General features: G+C 44.8%; 1 protein-coding gene across 1 annotated transcript; it reads right to left on the bottom strand.

Annotated features, from left to right (window-relative positions):
- Positions 1-1,846: 1,846 nt before the first annotated feature.
- On the bottom strand, positions 1,847-13,693 carry ZNF548 (zinc finger protein 548). The gene is given in 5 exon segments (XM_021668157.2): positions 1,847-4,464; positions 5,718-5,844; positions 9,259-9,280; positions 9,282-9,292; positions 13,468-13,693. Coding segments are annotated over 5 exon segments (1,635 nt in total). The 5' UTR covers positions 13,483-13,693; the 3' UTR covers positions 1,847-3,004.
- Between the last annotated feature and the right edge of the window lie 2,462 nt (positions 13,694-16,155).

Raw genomic sequence — 16,155 nt, 5'->3', positions numbered from 1 at the left:
AGACAGAGTCTCACTCTGTCACCAGGCACCAGGGTGGAGTGCAGTAGTGCGATCTTGGCTTACTGCAACCTCCACCTCCTGGGTTCAAGCAATTCTTCTGCCTCAGCCTCCCGAGTAGCTGAAACTACAGGCACATGCCACCACACCCAGCTAACTTTTTGCATTTTTTACTAGAGACGAGGTTTCACCATGTTGGCCTGGATGATCTCTATCTCTTGACATCGTGATCCACCCACCTCATCCTCCCAAAGTGCTGGGATTACAGGTGTAAGCCACTGCACCGGCCAAGAGATGACTTTTTAAATAGGGTTGGCAGGGGCATAACTCTGACAAAGTCCCCAGACAAGTTGAAAAGTGCAACACAGCTCACAAAATCTTCCCATATATCTGGCAGTATAGATACATGGTGGATATCCCCAGTGTGGGTATTTAGACGTATGAGGTTCAATTGCTGGCTCTCTCCTGAAAAAGCTAATATCCAAAGCATTGCTCTACCGAGTTATTATATCAACAAGAAATGATCACACTGCCTTCACATCTTTTCCTAGAGTGAACTTGCCGGCACGGAATGAGGTTAGGCTAATGGCTAAAGACTTTCCAACATTCACTAGACTCTTAATACCTTTCTGGGTTCTTCTGATAGCAAGAAACAACCTAATGTCATTTGGATAAACAAAAAGCAGAACTATTTATTACCTATGGCTAAAAATGAGAGAAGCTGGATAGGGTCCCACAGAGGGTTGCATGTGAGACAGAGTAACAGCCACCTGAGGCTGCAAGGGACAACTTAGGTAAGACAAGGGGATTGCATTAGCTATGTCTTCCATGCTCCCCATGGATTGGCCAATTTGAATAATTTCAGCTGGAATATGGCAGTCTGGAGTGTGAAAGCCGACTAGCCGTGTCCTCAAAACTGAGTCTCACACACACCTAAAATGTGTGGTACTGACATAAAGACAGACATATGACCAACAGGGTGGAGAATCCACATATAAACCATGGCATATATAGACAAATGATCTTGACAAGTGCCAAGACTACTCAACAGAGGAAAGATTTTTTTCAACAAATAGTGCTTGGAAAACTGGATAGCCACATTAAGTGGACTTCTGCCTTAAACCACATGCAAAAATGAACCCCACATAGATTAAAGATCTAAATGTAGCCAGAATGTAAATGCCAAGATTAAAGATCTAAATGTAGCCAGGCACAGTGCATTACAGCTCATGCCTGTAATACCAGCACTTTGGGAGGCCAAGGCAGGCGGATCACTGAAGGCCAGAAGTTTAAGACCAGCCTGGCCAACATGGCAAAAACCCATCTCTACTAAAAATACAAAAACTAGCCAGGTGTGGTGACGCACATTTGTAATCCCAGCTACTTGGGAGGCTGAGATGGGACAATGGCTTGAACCTGGGAGGCGGAGATTGCAGTGAGTTGAGATTGCACCACCGCACTCCAACCTGGGTGACAGAGCAAGACTCTGTCTCCAAAAGAAAAACAAAACAAAACAAAAACACAAGACCTAAATGTAAGACCTACAAATATAAAATTCTTAGAATAAAACATACGGAAAATGCTTGGCATTGGATTTGATATTGTTTTTGTTTTTGATATATAACATCAAAAGCCCAGGTAACAGAGGTAAATATAGGTAAACTGGACTACAGTCACCCCTTGGTGTCTGTGGGGGACTGATTCCAGGACCCCTGTGGATACCAAAATCATCTGATGCTCAAGAGGTTCCTCACATAAAAAGGCACAGTGTTTGCATATAACCTACACACATCTTCCCATATACTTTAGATTATCTCTAGGTTATTTATAACACCGAATACAATGTAAATGCTATATAAATATTTATTATACTATATGATTTAGGGAATAATGACAAGAAAAAATGTCTGTTCATGTTTAGTACAGATGCAACTACCCTTTTTGTTTTCCGAATATTTGTGATTAATGATCAGTACAATCCATGGATACTCCAAATACTTTTGATCTGTGGTTGGTTCGATGCATGAATACAGAACCCAAAGACACAGAGTAAAAAGTACATCAAAATTTAAACTTTCATCAAAGGACACAATCAACAGAGCAAAAAAGCAACCTATGGACTGGGAGGTAATATGTAAAAAGCATATATTTGTTAAGGAGTTAATATCCAGAATATATAAAGAATTTCTGTAACTCAACAACAAAAAGCAAATAATCCCATTAAAATAATACACAAATGCCTAACAAGCACATGAAAAGATGCTCAACATCATTAATCATTCACAAAATAAAAATGAAAGACACTGAGATTCCACCTTGCATCCAGCAGGAAACCTGCTATCCAAAACAAAAGGCACAACAAAAAAATCCCAAAGAACAGAAATAGAAAATGAACAATGTTGGTGAGGATGTATATAGATTGGAATCCTTGTGCACTGCTAGTGGGAACGTAAAATGCCACAGGTACTATGGAAAAAGTTTTCTCAAAAATATTAAAAATAGAAATCCTGTAAGATCCAGCACCACCATTTTGGAGTATAAACCCAACAAGAATCAAAAGTAGAATCTTGAATAGACACTTGTATACTCATCTTCATAGCAGCATTATTTCAAAAGGTGGAAGTAACCCAAGCATCCATTAACAGATGAACGGATAAATAAAAGGAGTATATACATACCATAAAATATTATTTCACCTAAAAAGGAAGGATATTCTGACACATCATACAACATGGGTGAACCATGAAGACCTTATCCTAAGTGAAATAAGCCAGTCTCAAAAGACAAATACTGTATGAATCCACCTATATGAGGTACCAACAGATACCAAATTCATAGACACAGAGTACAGAAATATAGCTGAGACATTTCTGGGGAGAGTAGGAAAGGGAATGACTTGTTTTTAATAGGTACAGCATTTTACTTTTTTTGCAAGAGGAAAAATGTTCTGGAGATTAGTTACATAAAAAGGTAGAATTTAAATAACATTACTACCCAATTACAACGGTCAATGGTAAACTTTCTCCATTGTGAAATCTCTGATGTTTAATGAGGTTGGAGTTGTAGCTGAAGAATTCCCCACATTCATGGAGCACATAAGCCTCTCTTCACTGTGGATTTTCTGGTGATGAACCAGGTGAGACTTTCTAATAAAGGCCTTCTGGCATTCGCTGCACTCATAAGGTCTTTCTCCACTGTGGATTTTCTCGTGCTCAACAAGTATATGCTTGTGGCTAAAGGCTTTCCCACACTCTCTGCACTCATAAGGCCTTTCTCCAGTGTGATTTCTCCAATGTTTAATGAGGTTGGAGTTGTAACGAAAGAATTTCCCACATTCGCTGCACTCATAAGGCCTTTCTCCCGTGTGGACTCTCTGGTGTCTAATGAGTCTGCAGTGGTACCTAAATGATTTCCCACATTCACTGCATTTATAAGGCCTCTCTCCAGTGTGATTTCTCCAATGTTTAACAAGGCTGGAGTTGTACCTAAACAATTCCCCACATACACTGCACTCATAAGGCCTTTCTCCAGTGTGAATTCTCTGATGTCTAATGAGTGTGGAGATATACCTAAAAAATTTCCCACAATCACTGCACTTATAAGGTCTTTCTCCAGTGTGAACTCTCTGATGTTTAATGAGTGTGGAGCTGTCCATAAAGAATTTCCCACATTCCCTACACTCATATGGCCTCTCTCCAGTGTGAACTCTCTGATGTCTGACGAATGTGGAGCTGTACCGAAAGAATTTCCCACATGTGTTGCACTCATAAGGCCTTTCTCCAGTGTGAACTCTCTTATGCCTCATGAGTCGGTAGTTGTACATAAATGATTTCCCACATTCTCTGCACTCATAAGTCCTTTCACTAGTGTGAACTGTCTGATGTTTCATGAAATTGGCACTGTACTTAAAACATTTCCCACATTCGTTACATTCATAAGATCTTTCTCCCGTGTGGATTTTCTGGTGCTCAACAAGTGAATATCTGTAGGTGAAGGTTCTCCCACATTCACTACATTTGTAATCATTTTGTCCAGTCTGAAAGTGTTCTCCGTCCTCTGTGTCCCTGTATGGCTTCCACTCGCTTTGAGGGGCCTGTTGCTGGAGAAGGCATGAGGTGGCTGGTAAGTCCTTCCAATCCTCCATGAATGTGAAGATCTCCTCTGCCATGTGAATTCTGTGGTTCTTCCCAAATGAAGGTATCCAACTGTCCCTTCTGGAAAGATTCTCTCCAATTTGCTGCTCTGGGCACTGAAAAAGCTCTGCCTCACAAATATATACGTCTTGCTCAGGATGAATTCCATTGTGCTCAACCAGGCACAGAGTGTCTTTCAAGGGTGGGCCACATGTCTCACTAGGGTGGACCTTCTGGGTGAACATACAGGACTTTGAAGTTGTAACCTCTGACACTCCTGCAGAAAAATCTTGCTGTGAAGGTGCCACCTCATCCTCAGCTCCATGCCAACAACCTGTCAGAATAGAAATGTTGGTGAAGTGCATGTGACTTTGGTGGGAGGAAGCAGCTCCATCACAAATGTCTCTCAGGCACACACACACACACACACACACACACAAATAAGGCCATGGGATTAGGGACATCATGGACATTAAGGCCAGGGAGAAGAGGGCCCACTATGCAGGGCTGGGCCTGGTAAGGGCCCATAATGGAAGAGCCCTGATTATGGTAAGCATACAAGGGAGGGGTATGGAACAGAGAGAAAAGGCAGGATCTCCAACTCACTCCTCTGCAAATAGCTATCAACAGGCCATGGTTGCAGGAGACTGGTAAGCAGTGTATAGGATGTTTTCTCCAAACCCAGAGATCAGACTGTGACAGAGGAGCTAGTGTTCAGGGATACATGCAGACCTCACACCACCTTAAATACAGGTCACGCATTGGCAGGCATTCAAAGGGAGCAGTGGAAAAGAATGGGTGAGGGGTGGTGGCCCCAGAAGTGTAGACTGTGGGGCACTGGAGGTGCAGCGGCCAGCAAGCATACTAGAAATGATCATGGGGAAGAAAAGATAGAAATACGGTGTGGCAACTGGCCCTGGCAACAGACAACAGTACAGGTTCCAAGGGTGATTTGACCCCAGCTGTGACATCAGCCCTCTTCCCAAATCCCAGGCACCTGGGCCATGTCCCTGAGCCTCTAATGCCATTGTTGAAGTAGTATCTACCCTCTCCGGCACCTAGGGCCCTCTCTAGGGGAAAGAAAGAGAGAAACAGTAAAGAGCACACACCCAGAGTGATCAAGCCCATGGCAATCTCACACTCTATAATCATAAGAACTTCACAGAAGAGTCCTGCCTCCTGCACAATCAACTCAGTAGTCCCTAACTTAGTGACCAGGACAGTGACTGAAATTCTAAGCAGAGGAAGGCAGCAAGAAATATCAGTGAGAGCAAGAGGACAAGAGAACAGCAGTCTCATGTGTTTGGACCTGAGACAGACAAGGCTGGTGCGGTCTCTATGCCAAATTCAACATTTCTGGCTCCTGAGCCCTTTCTTGTAAGCCCCAGAGCAGTAGGGATGGGGATGTGAGGAAAAAGGGGGTATAGAACACACACAACCCAGCCCTGCCTCCCACAGCATATATGCCAAGAAATCGGGAAAAGCAGCAGCACCCATGGTCTCACTGTAGGAAACGCAGAGCTGCCTGTGGCTAAAAAGGGATAACACAACCCAACCCAGGACACTGGGCAAGTGTGAGGGCCTTACCTAGTGAGGACAAAAGGGCCAAATTCTCCAGCATCACATCGCGGTACAGCAATCTCTGAGCCTCATCAAGGTGCCCCCACTCCTCCTGGGAGAAATATATGGCCACGTCCTCAAAGACCACACGGTCCTGCCAAAATGGGAAAGATGAATACGTGAGCAGCTTCTTTTCAAGCTGTATTTACTTAAGTTCTATATTTATTTTCTACTTATATTCACCATTCACTAAACACAGGGCCAAAATAACAGCCAAATGTGTTTCCAATCTTCCCTACCATCCTGGGCTATATTCTAAACCATCTTTGTATCTTTCTCAAACCAAGCCAATATTTCCCGAGCTCTAAATCAATCCAGGTACTGCACAGGTAGGGACAGTCCCAGTAGCCCAGGTATCCTGGAATTACTTAAACTAGCCAAACTATCCTGTCACCCAGCCCTGCCTTGTTTCCCATGGAAACCTCAATAGTATCTGTGGGTTAAACTAAACTTTCCCCTCACTCCAATGTTCCTGCTGACCAAATCTGGCGCTTCACCATGTGGCCCTGTGTTATGTGGTGTGCACCCTCCTTAGGGAAATGTAAGGAATGAATATCTTCTTTCAGTCATTGGCCTGTCCCTGGCATCACTCACTCACATCCATAAATTAAAACCCTAATGCGTATAATCACTGCTATATTTCTCTCTCTCCAGGATCTCATCGCTCTCCCCTACACCTCCTTTCCTCGCTCAGTCTCCACACCCTCCCAATGTGGAAGAGACACCACACCCAGGTGGCACGAGTGACTTTTCTCTCCACATTTCCATTGGCCACTGTGTCCAGCACACAGGAAAACAGGTGAAGGACAAGGCAGAAAAGCACCCTCTAGAATGTGGGCCTCCCATGGGGATATCCATCGTCTCCTGCCAGCTGGTTTCCATGGAGTCACTCAGATCTTGCCTCCCAAGACAACCAAACTCAGACTCATCCCCCTCCCTTAAGCTACCAGGGCCAGGGCCTGGGGCCATCCATTCACACTCCTCCTGCCTGCATATCACTCTTTGGATAGCACTCCAATCACATCTCTCACACCTACACTCCTGTAAATTCCACAGAAACCTCCCGGTCAACACCATAGGCATTTCCTTCACCTCCTAACGGGCCACTCTGCACACGGAAACCAGATGGTGCACGGCAAATACACTCAGCATCCAATTAACTCCCAGTCCTGCCCCAGAACACTGAAGTCCCCAGCACCAGGGGCAGCCCAAAGCCCTGCTTTGAAGGTTTCCCCGCATGGCCCTGTTTCTCACTTCACTGTCAGCTGCCCAAACCATGTGAGGACTTCACATACTCTCAGCTGTCTCCTGCCTCATGGCATACTCTGTCCCATAAGCAGTCAGGAAAATCACTCTCCACCAAAGCCTCATTCCCAGCCCAACTGCCCTGACCTCCACTCCTCCACTCCTGACAGGGTTTGCTCTGTGTCCACCCAAATCTCAGGGTGAATTGTAATCCCCATGTGTCAGGGGAGGGACCTGCTGTTAGGTGACTGGGTCATGAGGGCATATGTTCCCCTTGCCTTTCTCATGATAGTAAGTTCTCACGAGATCTGGTTGTTTAAAAGTGTGTGGCTCTTCCCCCTTCATTCTTTCCCTCTGTCCTGCTCCACATGGGAAGATGTACCTGCTTCCCCTTCACCTTCTGCCAGAGGCCTCCCAGTTATGCTTCCTGTTAAGCCTGAAGAACTGTGAGGCAATTAAATCTCTTTTCTTCACAAATTACTCAGTCTCAGGTAGTTCTTTATAGCAGTATGGAAATGGACTAATATAACTCCCATCCTCATCTCACACCAACTCTTCAACCTCACCCCATTATCCCCTTCAGCAACCCTATCATGTCCACTCTGCTTCCAAAGCCTTCCTCACTTCTATACCCCACCGTCTTACACACTCTCATCCCCACTAACACTCCATTCCCTCATTTGTCTAGTGACTCCTCCACCACCACACAGGTACCCAGTAAGAGACCCAGTTCTCATGCCCCATTCCAATTCTCTATCTTCTTTTTTATTTTCTGACTCAGAGTTTCACTCTTGTTGCCCAGTCTGGAGTGCAATGGCACAATATTGGCTCACTGCAACCTCTGCCTCCCAGATTCAAGCAATTTTCCTACCTCAGCCTCCTGAGTAGCTGGGATTACAGGCACACACCACCACACCTAGCTAATTTTTGTTGTATTTTTAGAAGAGACAGGATTCCACCATGTTGGTCAGGCTGGTCTTGAACTCCTCACCTCAGGTGATCCACCCGCCTCGGCCTCCCAAAGTGCTCGGATTATGGGCGTGAGCCACCGTGCCCAGCCCAATTCTCTATCTTCGAACAGCACTGCCACCAAAACCTAGAGATGCTGTCACTTAAACTGAATCCATGGCTTCATCCTGGCCCATACGATAGCTACCATGGTATGGATGTCTCCAACCTGAATTCCTCCACCAGGAGTCTCTGAGACATCTGTGATCTGAACAAACACTGAATCCTCATATTCACTCTGAAAATTCCTTGACTTCCCCCATCTTAGCCAATGGAGCATCTATGCTTCCAAACAAAAACCGTGGGGCTACTCCTGATTCCCCTTCCATCCCACCTCCCCAGCTCTCTCACTCACTACATCATAAAATGTGGGCAGCTCCAATTCAAAACATTGCTACTCTTGACAATCCATCAGCAACATCCACCTAGACTGCTGCAAGAACATCCTCTCAGATCTCCCTGCCATTACCCTCTATTCTACAGTCTGTCCTCCACTCACAAGTCAAAGGAAGTCCCTTAAACTAGGGTCTTGTCACTGCCCTCTTCTTCAAATCTTCCCCTCATCTACCACCTCCCTTAGAGACCCAGGACCTAGGCTGTCATTCCAGGCCTGATGTTTGGTGTGTCTCTAGCCACTACCCACTCTGTTCCCTATTCCTACCAGATATGACAGACACTTGCAGTTCCCTAAAAAGCCAGCTCAGTCTCTCCTCCAAGAATTGAAACATTCTGAATCCTGTACCTAAAACGCCCTAACATATCTTATCTGATCAATTCTCAAAAATGGGGACCAGTCCATGTAACCCAGCACCCAAGTTATAACACCGGAACTGGTGAAACCACCCAGTCTTCAGACGTAAAAGACAGGGAAAGAGATTTTGACACCTGCCAAAACCATATGAGAGGCCGGGCATGGTGGCTCATCCCTGTAATCCCAGCACTTTGGGGGGCCAAGATGGGTAGATCACCTGAGGTTGGGAGTTTGAGAAAAGCCTGACCAACATGGAGAAATCCCGTCTCTACTAAAAATACAAAAAGAGCCGGGCATGGTGGCGCATGCCTGTAATCCCAGCTACCTGGGAAGGCTGAGGCAAGAGAATCACTTGAACCCGGAAGGCGGAGGTTGTGGGGAGCCGAGATTGCGCTATTGCACGCCAGCCTGGGCAACAAAAGTAAAACTTTGTCTCAAAAAAAAAAAATATACACACACACACACGAGATAACCAGGGTGGGTGGTAGGAAACACTCTACTCACCTGTGCAGGGTCCATTTCTGCCAGCCAGGGGACCCTGAGGGAAGAGAAAGGCCATGAGAAATGGACAGCCATGGAAGGATCCTACAGGCTGAGATGGACCACTACCTCCTCTGCCCTGCCTGGGAGCAAACCAATCTCAATTCACTGAATAAAGCTCCTTAGGCCTCAGTGCTGTAGCTCTGTGACCATGGAAAAGAACTGACCCACCTGAGCTTCAGTGCTCCCATCTATAAATAGAGTGTAATAGCTAACCCCTTATAGGGCTCACATTGGTATCAAACATCAGTAGCACATACAACGTATCAGCTACAATGGTCCAAGAATTAATGGTTTTGTATAGTTTTCAATGCAAATGAAATAGTGGGGTTTTGAAATTTTCATGTATGCTTTTAGCTTAAAATTTTAGAGAATGTGATTTTAAATTTTTCCATGGAAGGCAAACAGAGATAAGTTAACATCAAACCAATTATGAACCACTTTTAGAAATTTAACTCAATGACTTCAGTATGAACTCCCTACCTGTTTGCACACACTTAGAAAGATATTGTCTAATTAGGGTTTACATCAATATCTGTTTTATACATCATTAAGTTAATGAGTTACAGAGAGGGGAGGAGTAGACAGGTCAGGTACTGGTTCCTTCTGCAACCAGGCCTGCCTGCTCCATAATCTTCTGAAGTGAGCTTGTCAGAAGACCTTGGCTGGAGCAGTAGATCATCCCCTCTTGTCCTGACATGTAGCGAAGGGTAAAAAGCAGTGCTCCGGTCTGGAACCCAGCTGCTCCACCAGCCTCAATAACATTTCTCTTGTTCAACAGAGAGTGGCCCTGAGGGTCAACCAAGTCTGCAGGTGCAGAATCGAAACCACCTCACACCTCAGCCTCCATGCCAGGCTATCTGCTTACCCAGGCCAGGCCTCCCTTTTTACAGACGCAATCCAGAATTCCTGTTATGGCAGGTCTGTGACTTTCAGAGTATGATGTTTGTGGAGCCACCAATGGTCTGGCCCCCAAGTCTCAGCTCTCTCATCACATAGCCCATCGGAAATGACAATCTCAAGATTTCCCTCAAATTAAGTCCATCTGACTTCAAATTACACTATAAGTCTGTAGTAACCAAAACAGCATGGCAAGGGTGTAGAAATAGACACACAGGGGGTATAGCTCAGTGGTAGAGCATTTGACTGCAGAAACAGACACATAGATCAATGGAACAGAATAAAGATACTAGAAATAAAGTCATATGCCTACAGCCAACTGATCTTTGAGAAAGAACAAATACATACACTAGGGAAAGGACATTCTTTTTAACAAAAGGTACTGGGAGAACTGGATTGCCATATGAGGTAGAATGAATCTGGACCAATTTAACTTGCCATATACAAAAATCAACTCAAGATGAATTAAAGATGTAAATGTAGGGCCCGAAACCAAAAATACTAAAAGAAAACCCAGGGAAACCTCTTCTGGACATTTGTCGAGGCAAAAAATTCATGCATAACCAGACTTCAAAAGCACTAACGACATAAACAGAAGTAGACAGACAGGACCTAATTAAACTGAATAGCTTCTGCATAGCAAAAAGAATAATCAACCAAGTGAATGCACAACCTGAAAAATGGGACAAAATATTTACAAACTATGTATCTGACAGGGTACTAATATCCAGAATTTACAAAGAACTCAACAACAAACAAACAAAACGTAACAAAACAACAACAAAATCTCATGAACTGTAAGCACAGGACATGAATAGACATTTTTCAAAAGAAGACATATAAATGGCAAACAGGCATATAAAAAATGCTCAACAGGGCCAGGCGCGGTGGCTCACGCCTATAATCCCAGCACTTTGGGAGGCCAAGGCAGGTGGATCACGAGGTCAAGAGATCGAGACCATCCTGGTCAACATGGTAAAACCCCATCTTTACGAAAAATACAAAAATTAGCTGGCCATGGTGGCACGTGCCTGTAGTCCCAGGTACTCGGGAGGCTGAGGCAGGAGAATTGCTTGAACCCAGGAGGCGGAGGTTGCGGTGAGCCGAGATCGCGCCATTGCACTCCAGCCTAGGTAACAAGAGCGAAACTCCAGCTCAAAAAAAAAAAAAAAAAAATGCTCAACATCATTAATCATCAGACAAATTCAAATTAAAACCACAGTATCTCCTTATACCAGTCAGAATGGCTACCATTAAAATGTCAAAAAATAACCGATGTTGCCCAGGATATGGGGAAAAGAAAAAGCTTACACCCTTGGTGAGAATGTAAATAAGTACAACCTCAATGGAAAACAGTATGAAGATTTTTCAAATAACTGAAAATGGAACTAACATTAAATCCAGCAATACCACTACTGGGCATCTACCCAAAGGAAATCATTACATAAAAAACATACATGTCTTTTTATCACAGCACTATTCACAACAGCAAAGATAGGGAATCAACCTAAGCGTCCATTAATGTATGACTGCATAAAGAAAATGTGGTCTATATATACTCAAGGTAATATCACTGGGCCACACACAAAAAAAAACCAAAAAACGAAACTCTGTCTTTTGCAGCAATGTAGATGGAGCTGGAGGCCTTTATTAAATGAAAGAACTCAAAAACTCAAAGTCAAATACTGAATGTTCTCACTTATAAGTGGGAGCTAAATAATGAGTATACACGGACACAGAGTGTGGAACGACAGACATTGAAGACTCCAAACAAGTGGAAGGCTGAGACGAAGATGAGTGATGAGAAATTATTTAATGGGTACAATGTACATTATTCAGGCGATGGATACATTAAAAACCCAGATTTCGGCAGGGCGCGGTGGCTCACGCCTGTAATCCCAGCACTTTGGGAGGCCGAGGCGGGTGGATCACGAGGTCAAGAGACCGAGACCATCCTGGTCAACATGGTGAAACCCTGTCTCTACTAAAAATACAAAAAATTAGCTGGGCATGGTGGCGCATGCCTGTAATCCCAGCTACTCAGGAGGCTGAGGCAGGAGAATTGCCTGAACCCAGGAGGCGGAGGTTGCGGTGAGCCGAGATCGCGCCATTGCACTCCAGCCTGGGTAACAAGAGCGAAACTCCGTCTCAAAAAAAAAAAAAAAAAAAATACAAAAATTAGCCGGGCATGGTGGTGGGCGCCTGTAATCCCAGCTACTCGGGAGGCTGAGGCAGGATAATTGCTTGAACCCAGGAGGCGGAGGTTGCGGTGAGCGGAGATCGCGCCATTGCACTCCAGCCTGGGTAACAAGAGCGAAATTCCGTCTCAAAAAAAAAAAAAAAAAGAACCCAGACTTCACCACTACGCAATATATCCAGATAACAAAACTGCACCTGACTCCTTAAATTTACACAAAAACAGAAAAAAAAACCAGAGACCTCCCTACTCAATCTGATCCTCAGACCATGCACTGGCCCAGCCCACGCCCTCCATCCCTTTGATATCTCCAGCCCAACCCCCTTCCTCAGACTTCACACCTTTATGACTTCCTGCCTGTGTGACATATCCATCTTGAGACATTTGAGAATCGCCATGTCCAAAATCCAACCTGTGATCTTCTCCCGGAAATCTGCTTTTTGTGCGGACTTCCCCAATTCCATCCTTTCAAACGTTCAAACGTTCAAACAGAAAACAAAAATCAAAACCAACACTTGAAATGGTTCTTCACTGCCTTTGTTTAGACAATTGAAGCACCAGGAAAACCTACCGGCCCCATCTTTCAGGCCTGTGAAGAATCCCATCATATCTCCCTCTACTGTCACTGGTCCAGCCCCAACCATAATTTCCCTGGGTCTACTGCAGTGGCCTCAGGGCCTTTTCGCCGGTCTCCCTGGGTCCATTCTCAACCCGTTTTTCCTAACGTGAGACTTCTAACTCTGGATGTGCCCCCTCCACTGTCCCTCCCTTGACAACTTTCCATGGTTACGGGCTGCTCAGGTTGCCATTCCAAGTGAGATTCATAAAACACTCTTTCCCGCAGAAACAACACACACTCCCGGCGCCCCGACACAGCCCATTCGGCAGCGCCTCCATTCCCGGAACCTGAGGTCCCCAACGGGAGCTCTGAGACCGCATCAAACAGGCTGACACGGGGGCCCCACACAGGAACGCCCCCCTCTTCGGGACAAGGGGCCTGACCTGCAGGGCCCGCTCTGTGGGCTTCAGCACTGGGAGGAAGAGTTGGGCAGTGGGGGCTGGGACAGGACACCCACCTCAGTCAGGTTCATCGGCAAGGCCTCCGCCAGTCCAGTCAGGGAATAGCGGGGCGGGGGCGACAAAGGCAAGACAAGGACGCGCTGACCCCAGTCCCTGTCAGCTGAACGTCACTCCCCTCTCTGCGGGGTGGGAACCAAGCCGTTTCTCGCGCTTTCCCGCTCCGTCACTTCGGTGACATCAGAGAGCGCCATAGGCCGGAGCCAGTGAAAACACCAGAGAGGACCAAAATGACCACGTCCAGGAGGACGGCGGAAGCCCCGCCCTCCGACAGTGCGCACGCATACGCACGCACGCACGCAAACGTCCCTTTCATTGGATAAGTCGCACCGCCCACAGCTGCAGTGTTTTCTGGGTTATGAAGTTTTGACACTGCTCCCTGACTTGCCTTAGGAGCGTTGGTCAGTCCTTAAATGGCAGATAAAGACCCAGTGGCGTTTTAAGGTGAGCTGGGAAACGGAGTCCCCGAGTCCAAAGACAGGACGGGGCTTGGCTTGCTCTTAAAGGTGACATACGGATATTTTCTTGGATTATAGTGTAGGATATTTACAGAAATGTTAGCAACTTGTTATTTAAGACTCTATTAAGCACAGCTACTTCCAATGACTACCTGTCCAAAGAGACACACCATACCAAAAAGGCATTCTGTCTCTACTCATGCCTGTCAGCCATATTGTTGCTTTTCAAATACACATACAGTTACGCTTTTGAGTCTGTTTAGTAAGCTTCAATATATTTGGTCCAGAAGAAAAAAGGAAGACTACACAGGGCTATGGACTGAAATTTATAGGAAGGATGGCAGGAGACACTGAAGTATACTGAAAGGGTGAAGCTATATCTCTGGATCAAAGAGAAGACATCTTACCTGACTGTAGAGTCAGTGATTGTGTTCCTACCAAGGGTGCAATGCTTTTATTCTAATAATACTTATTCATATCTGAGATATTTTCCATTTATTTGAAGAATCACAATCTTTTTTTTTTTTGAGACGGAGTTTCGCTCTTGTTACCCAGGCTGGAGTGCAATGGCGCAATCTTGGCTCACCGCAACCTCTGCCTCCTGGGTTCAAGCAGTTCTCCTGCCTGAGCCTCCCGAATAGCTGGGACTACAGGCGTGTGCCACCATGCCCAGCTAATTTTTGTATTTTTTAGTAGAGACGGGGTTTCACCTTGTTGACCAGGATGGTCTCGATCTCTTGACCTCGTGATCCACCTGCCTCGGCCTCCCAAAGTGCTGGGATTATAGGCGTGAGCCACCGCGCCCAAGAATCACAATCTTATCTGAAAATGAGAGTGACAGCCAAAATGAGTGATTGAGGCATAAGTCACAAATCATGGAGGTTTATTGGACCAGCCTAAGGGCACATCCAGAAAATGTAAGTCACAGAAGTGTCTGTGGCTGATGTTTTCAAAGAACTTCTTAGGAGGTTTAGTATTTATTATACATTTTCCTTAAAAAGGAAGAGGGGTTGGCAATGAGACAAATGATTACATACATGTGACACTTTAGTTACTGCCCAGTAAATCTACATTTTACATAAGATAGAGTGAACATGTGAGACGAAAAGGGAACAGAAAAAGCAGATGTCTCAGGGAAGGATGAAGGAATAGATACTCTCATCTTCTCTCTGTTCTGTACCTTGAAAGATAAGCTGGTAGTCTTCTGAAAAGGCTGATTTCTATTTAGCCGTTAAGGAAGAAAACCTAGTGATTGTAGTGAGGTAGGGGATATAATGAGGTGTGTCTGATTTCCTATTCCTATATAGTGGTGAGTTCAGCTTCCAAAGTTACTCTAGGGTTCTCATGGCCAAGAGGGCATCCATTCAGTCAGTTAGGGGGTGCTCCAAATTTTATTTATATTTCTCAAGAGCAGCTGACACATGCCATTTCCAGACAGGACACTGTCTACCATTTTCATAATTGAAGCATATACACTTTTTTTTTTTTTTTTTTTTTTAAGACAGGGTTTCACCATGTTGGTCAGGCTAGTCTTGAACTCCCGACCTCAGGTGATCCACCCGCCTTGGCCTCCAAAGTGCTTGGATTACAGGCGTGAGCCACCACACCCGGCCGCATAACACATGTTATACTCAAGAAAAGGTGTGGAATTCCATGATGTTATCTTCTTTCTCAGAAGTGATTCAAAATTGCACCTGTGTTTACAACCGTGTTTTGCACAGGGACTTGAATTATTTTCACATACTTGAAACCATTGCTTATTAACTGCTTAGAGGGATAAGTTCAGATGATAAAGTGAAAGACTTGCCACAGATAAAAATGAATAGAGAAGCTGTGTGATGATGTGTATTTACTTCTCTAGTAAATGTTCAGTGAGCACATATGTACTGGGTTTCAGATCAATGGCAGGTGCATGGGACACACTGGGAATAGGTTTCCCAGTTGCTATGTGTATACAGAACTGTTCTGTGTTTTCTTAGATTCTGTATTTGTCTGTTTGATATTCGTTAATCGCAGAGTCAAACTAATAGAACCTAAGTTGTTTACTTTTTTCTTGCAAGTCACTTACTCAAGTGCATGAAACTCTATATAAAATCCCCATCATTCTATTATAGACACATGCACATGTATATTTATTGTGGCACTGTTTACAATAGCAAAGACTTGGAACCCAAGTGCCCATCAATGATAGACTGGATAAAGAAAATATGGTACATATACACCATGGAA

The sequence above is a fragment of the Aotus nancymaae genome, unplaced genomic scaffold (genome assembly GCF_030222135.1).
Source record: "Aotus nancymaae isolate 86718 unplaced genomic scaffold, 86718_ANA_hifiasm-v0.15.2.pri h1tg000069l, whole genome shotgun sequence".
NCBI classification, from domain to species: Eukaryota; Metazoa; Chordata; class Mammalia; order Primates; family Aotidae; genus Aotus; species Aotus nancymaae.
This window is presented reverse-complemented; position numbering and strand designations above follow the sequence as displayed.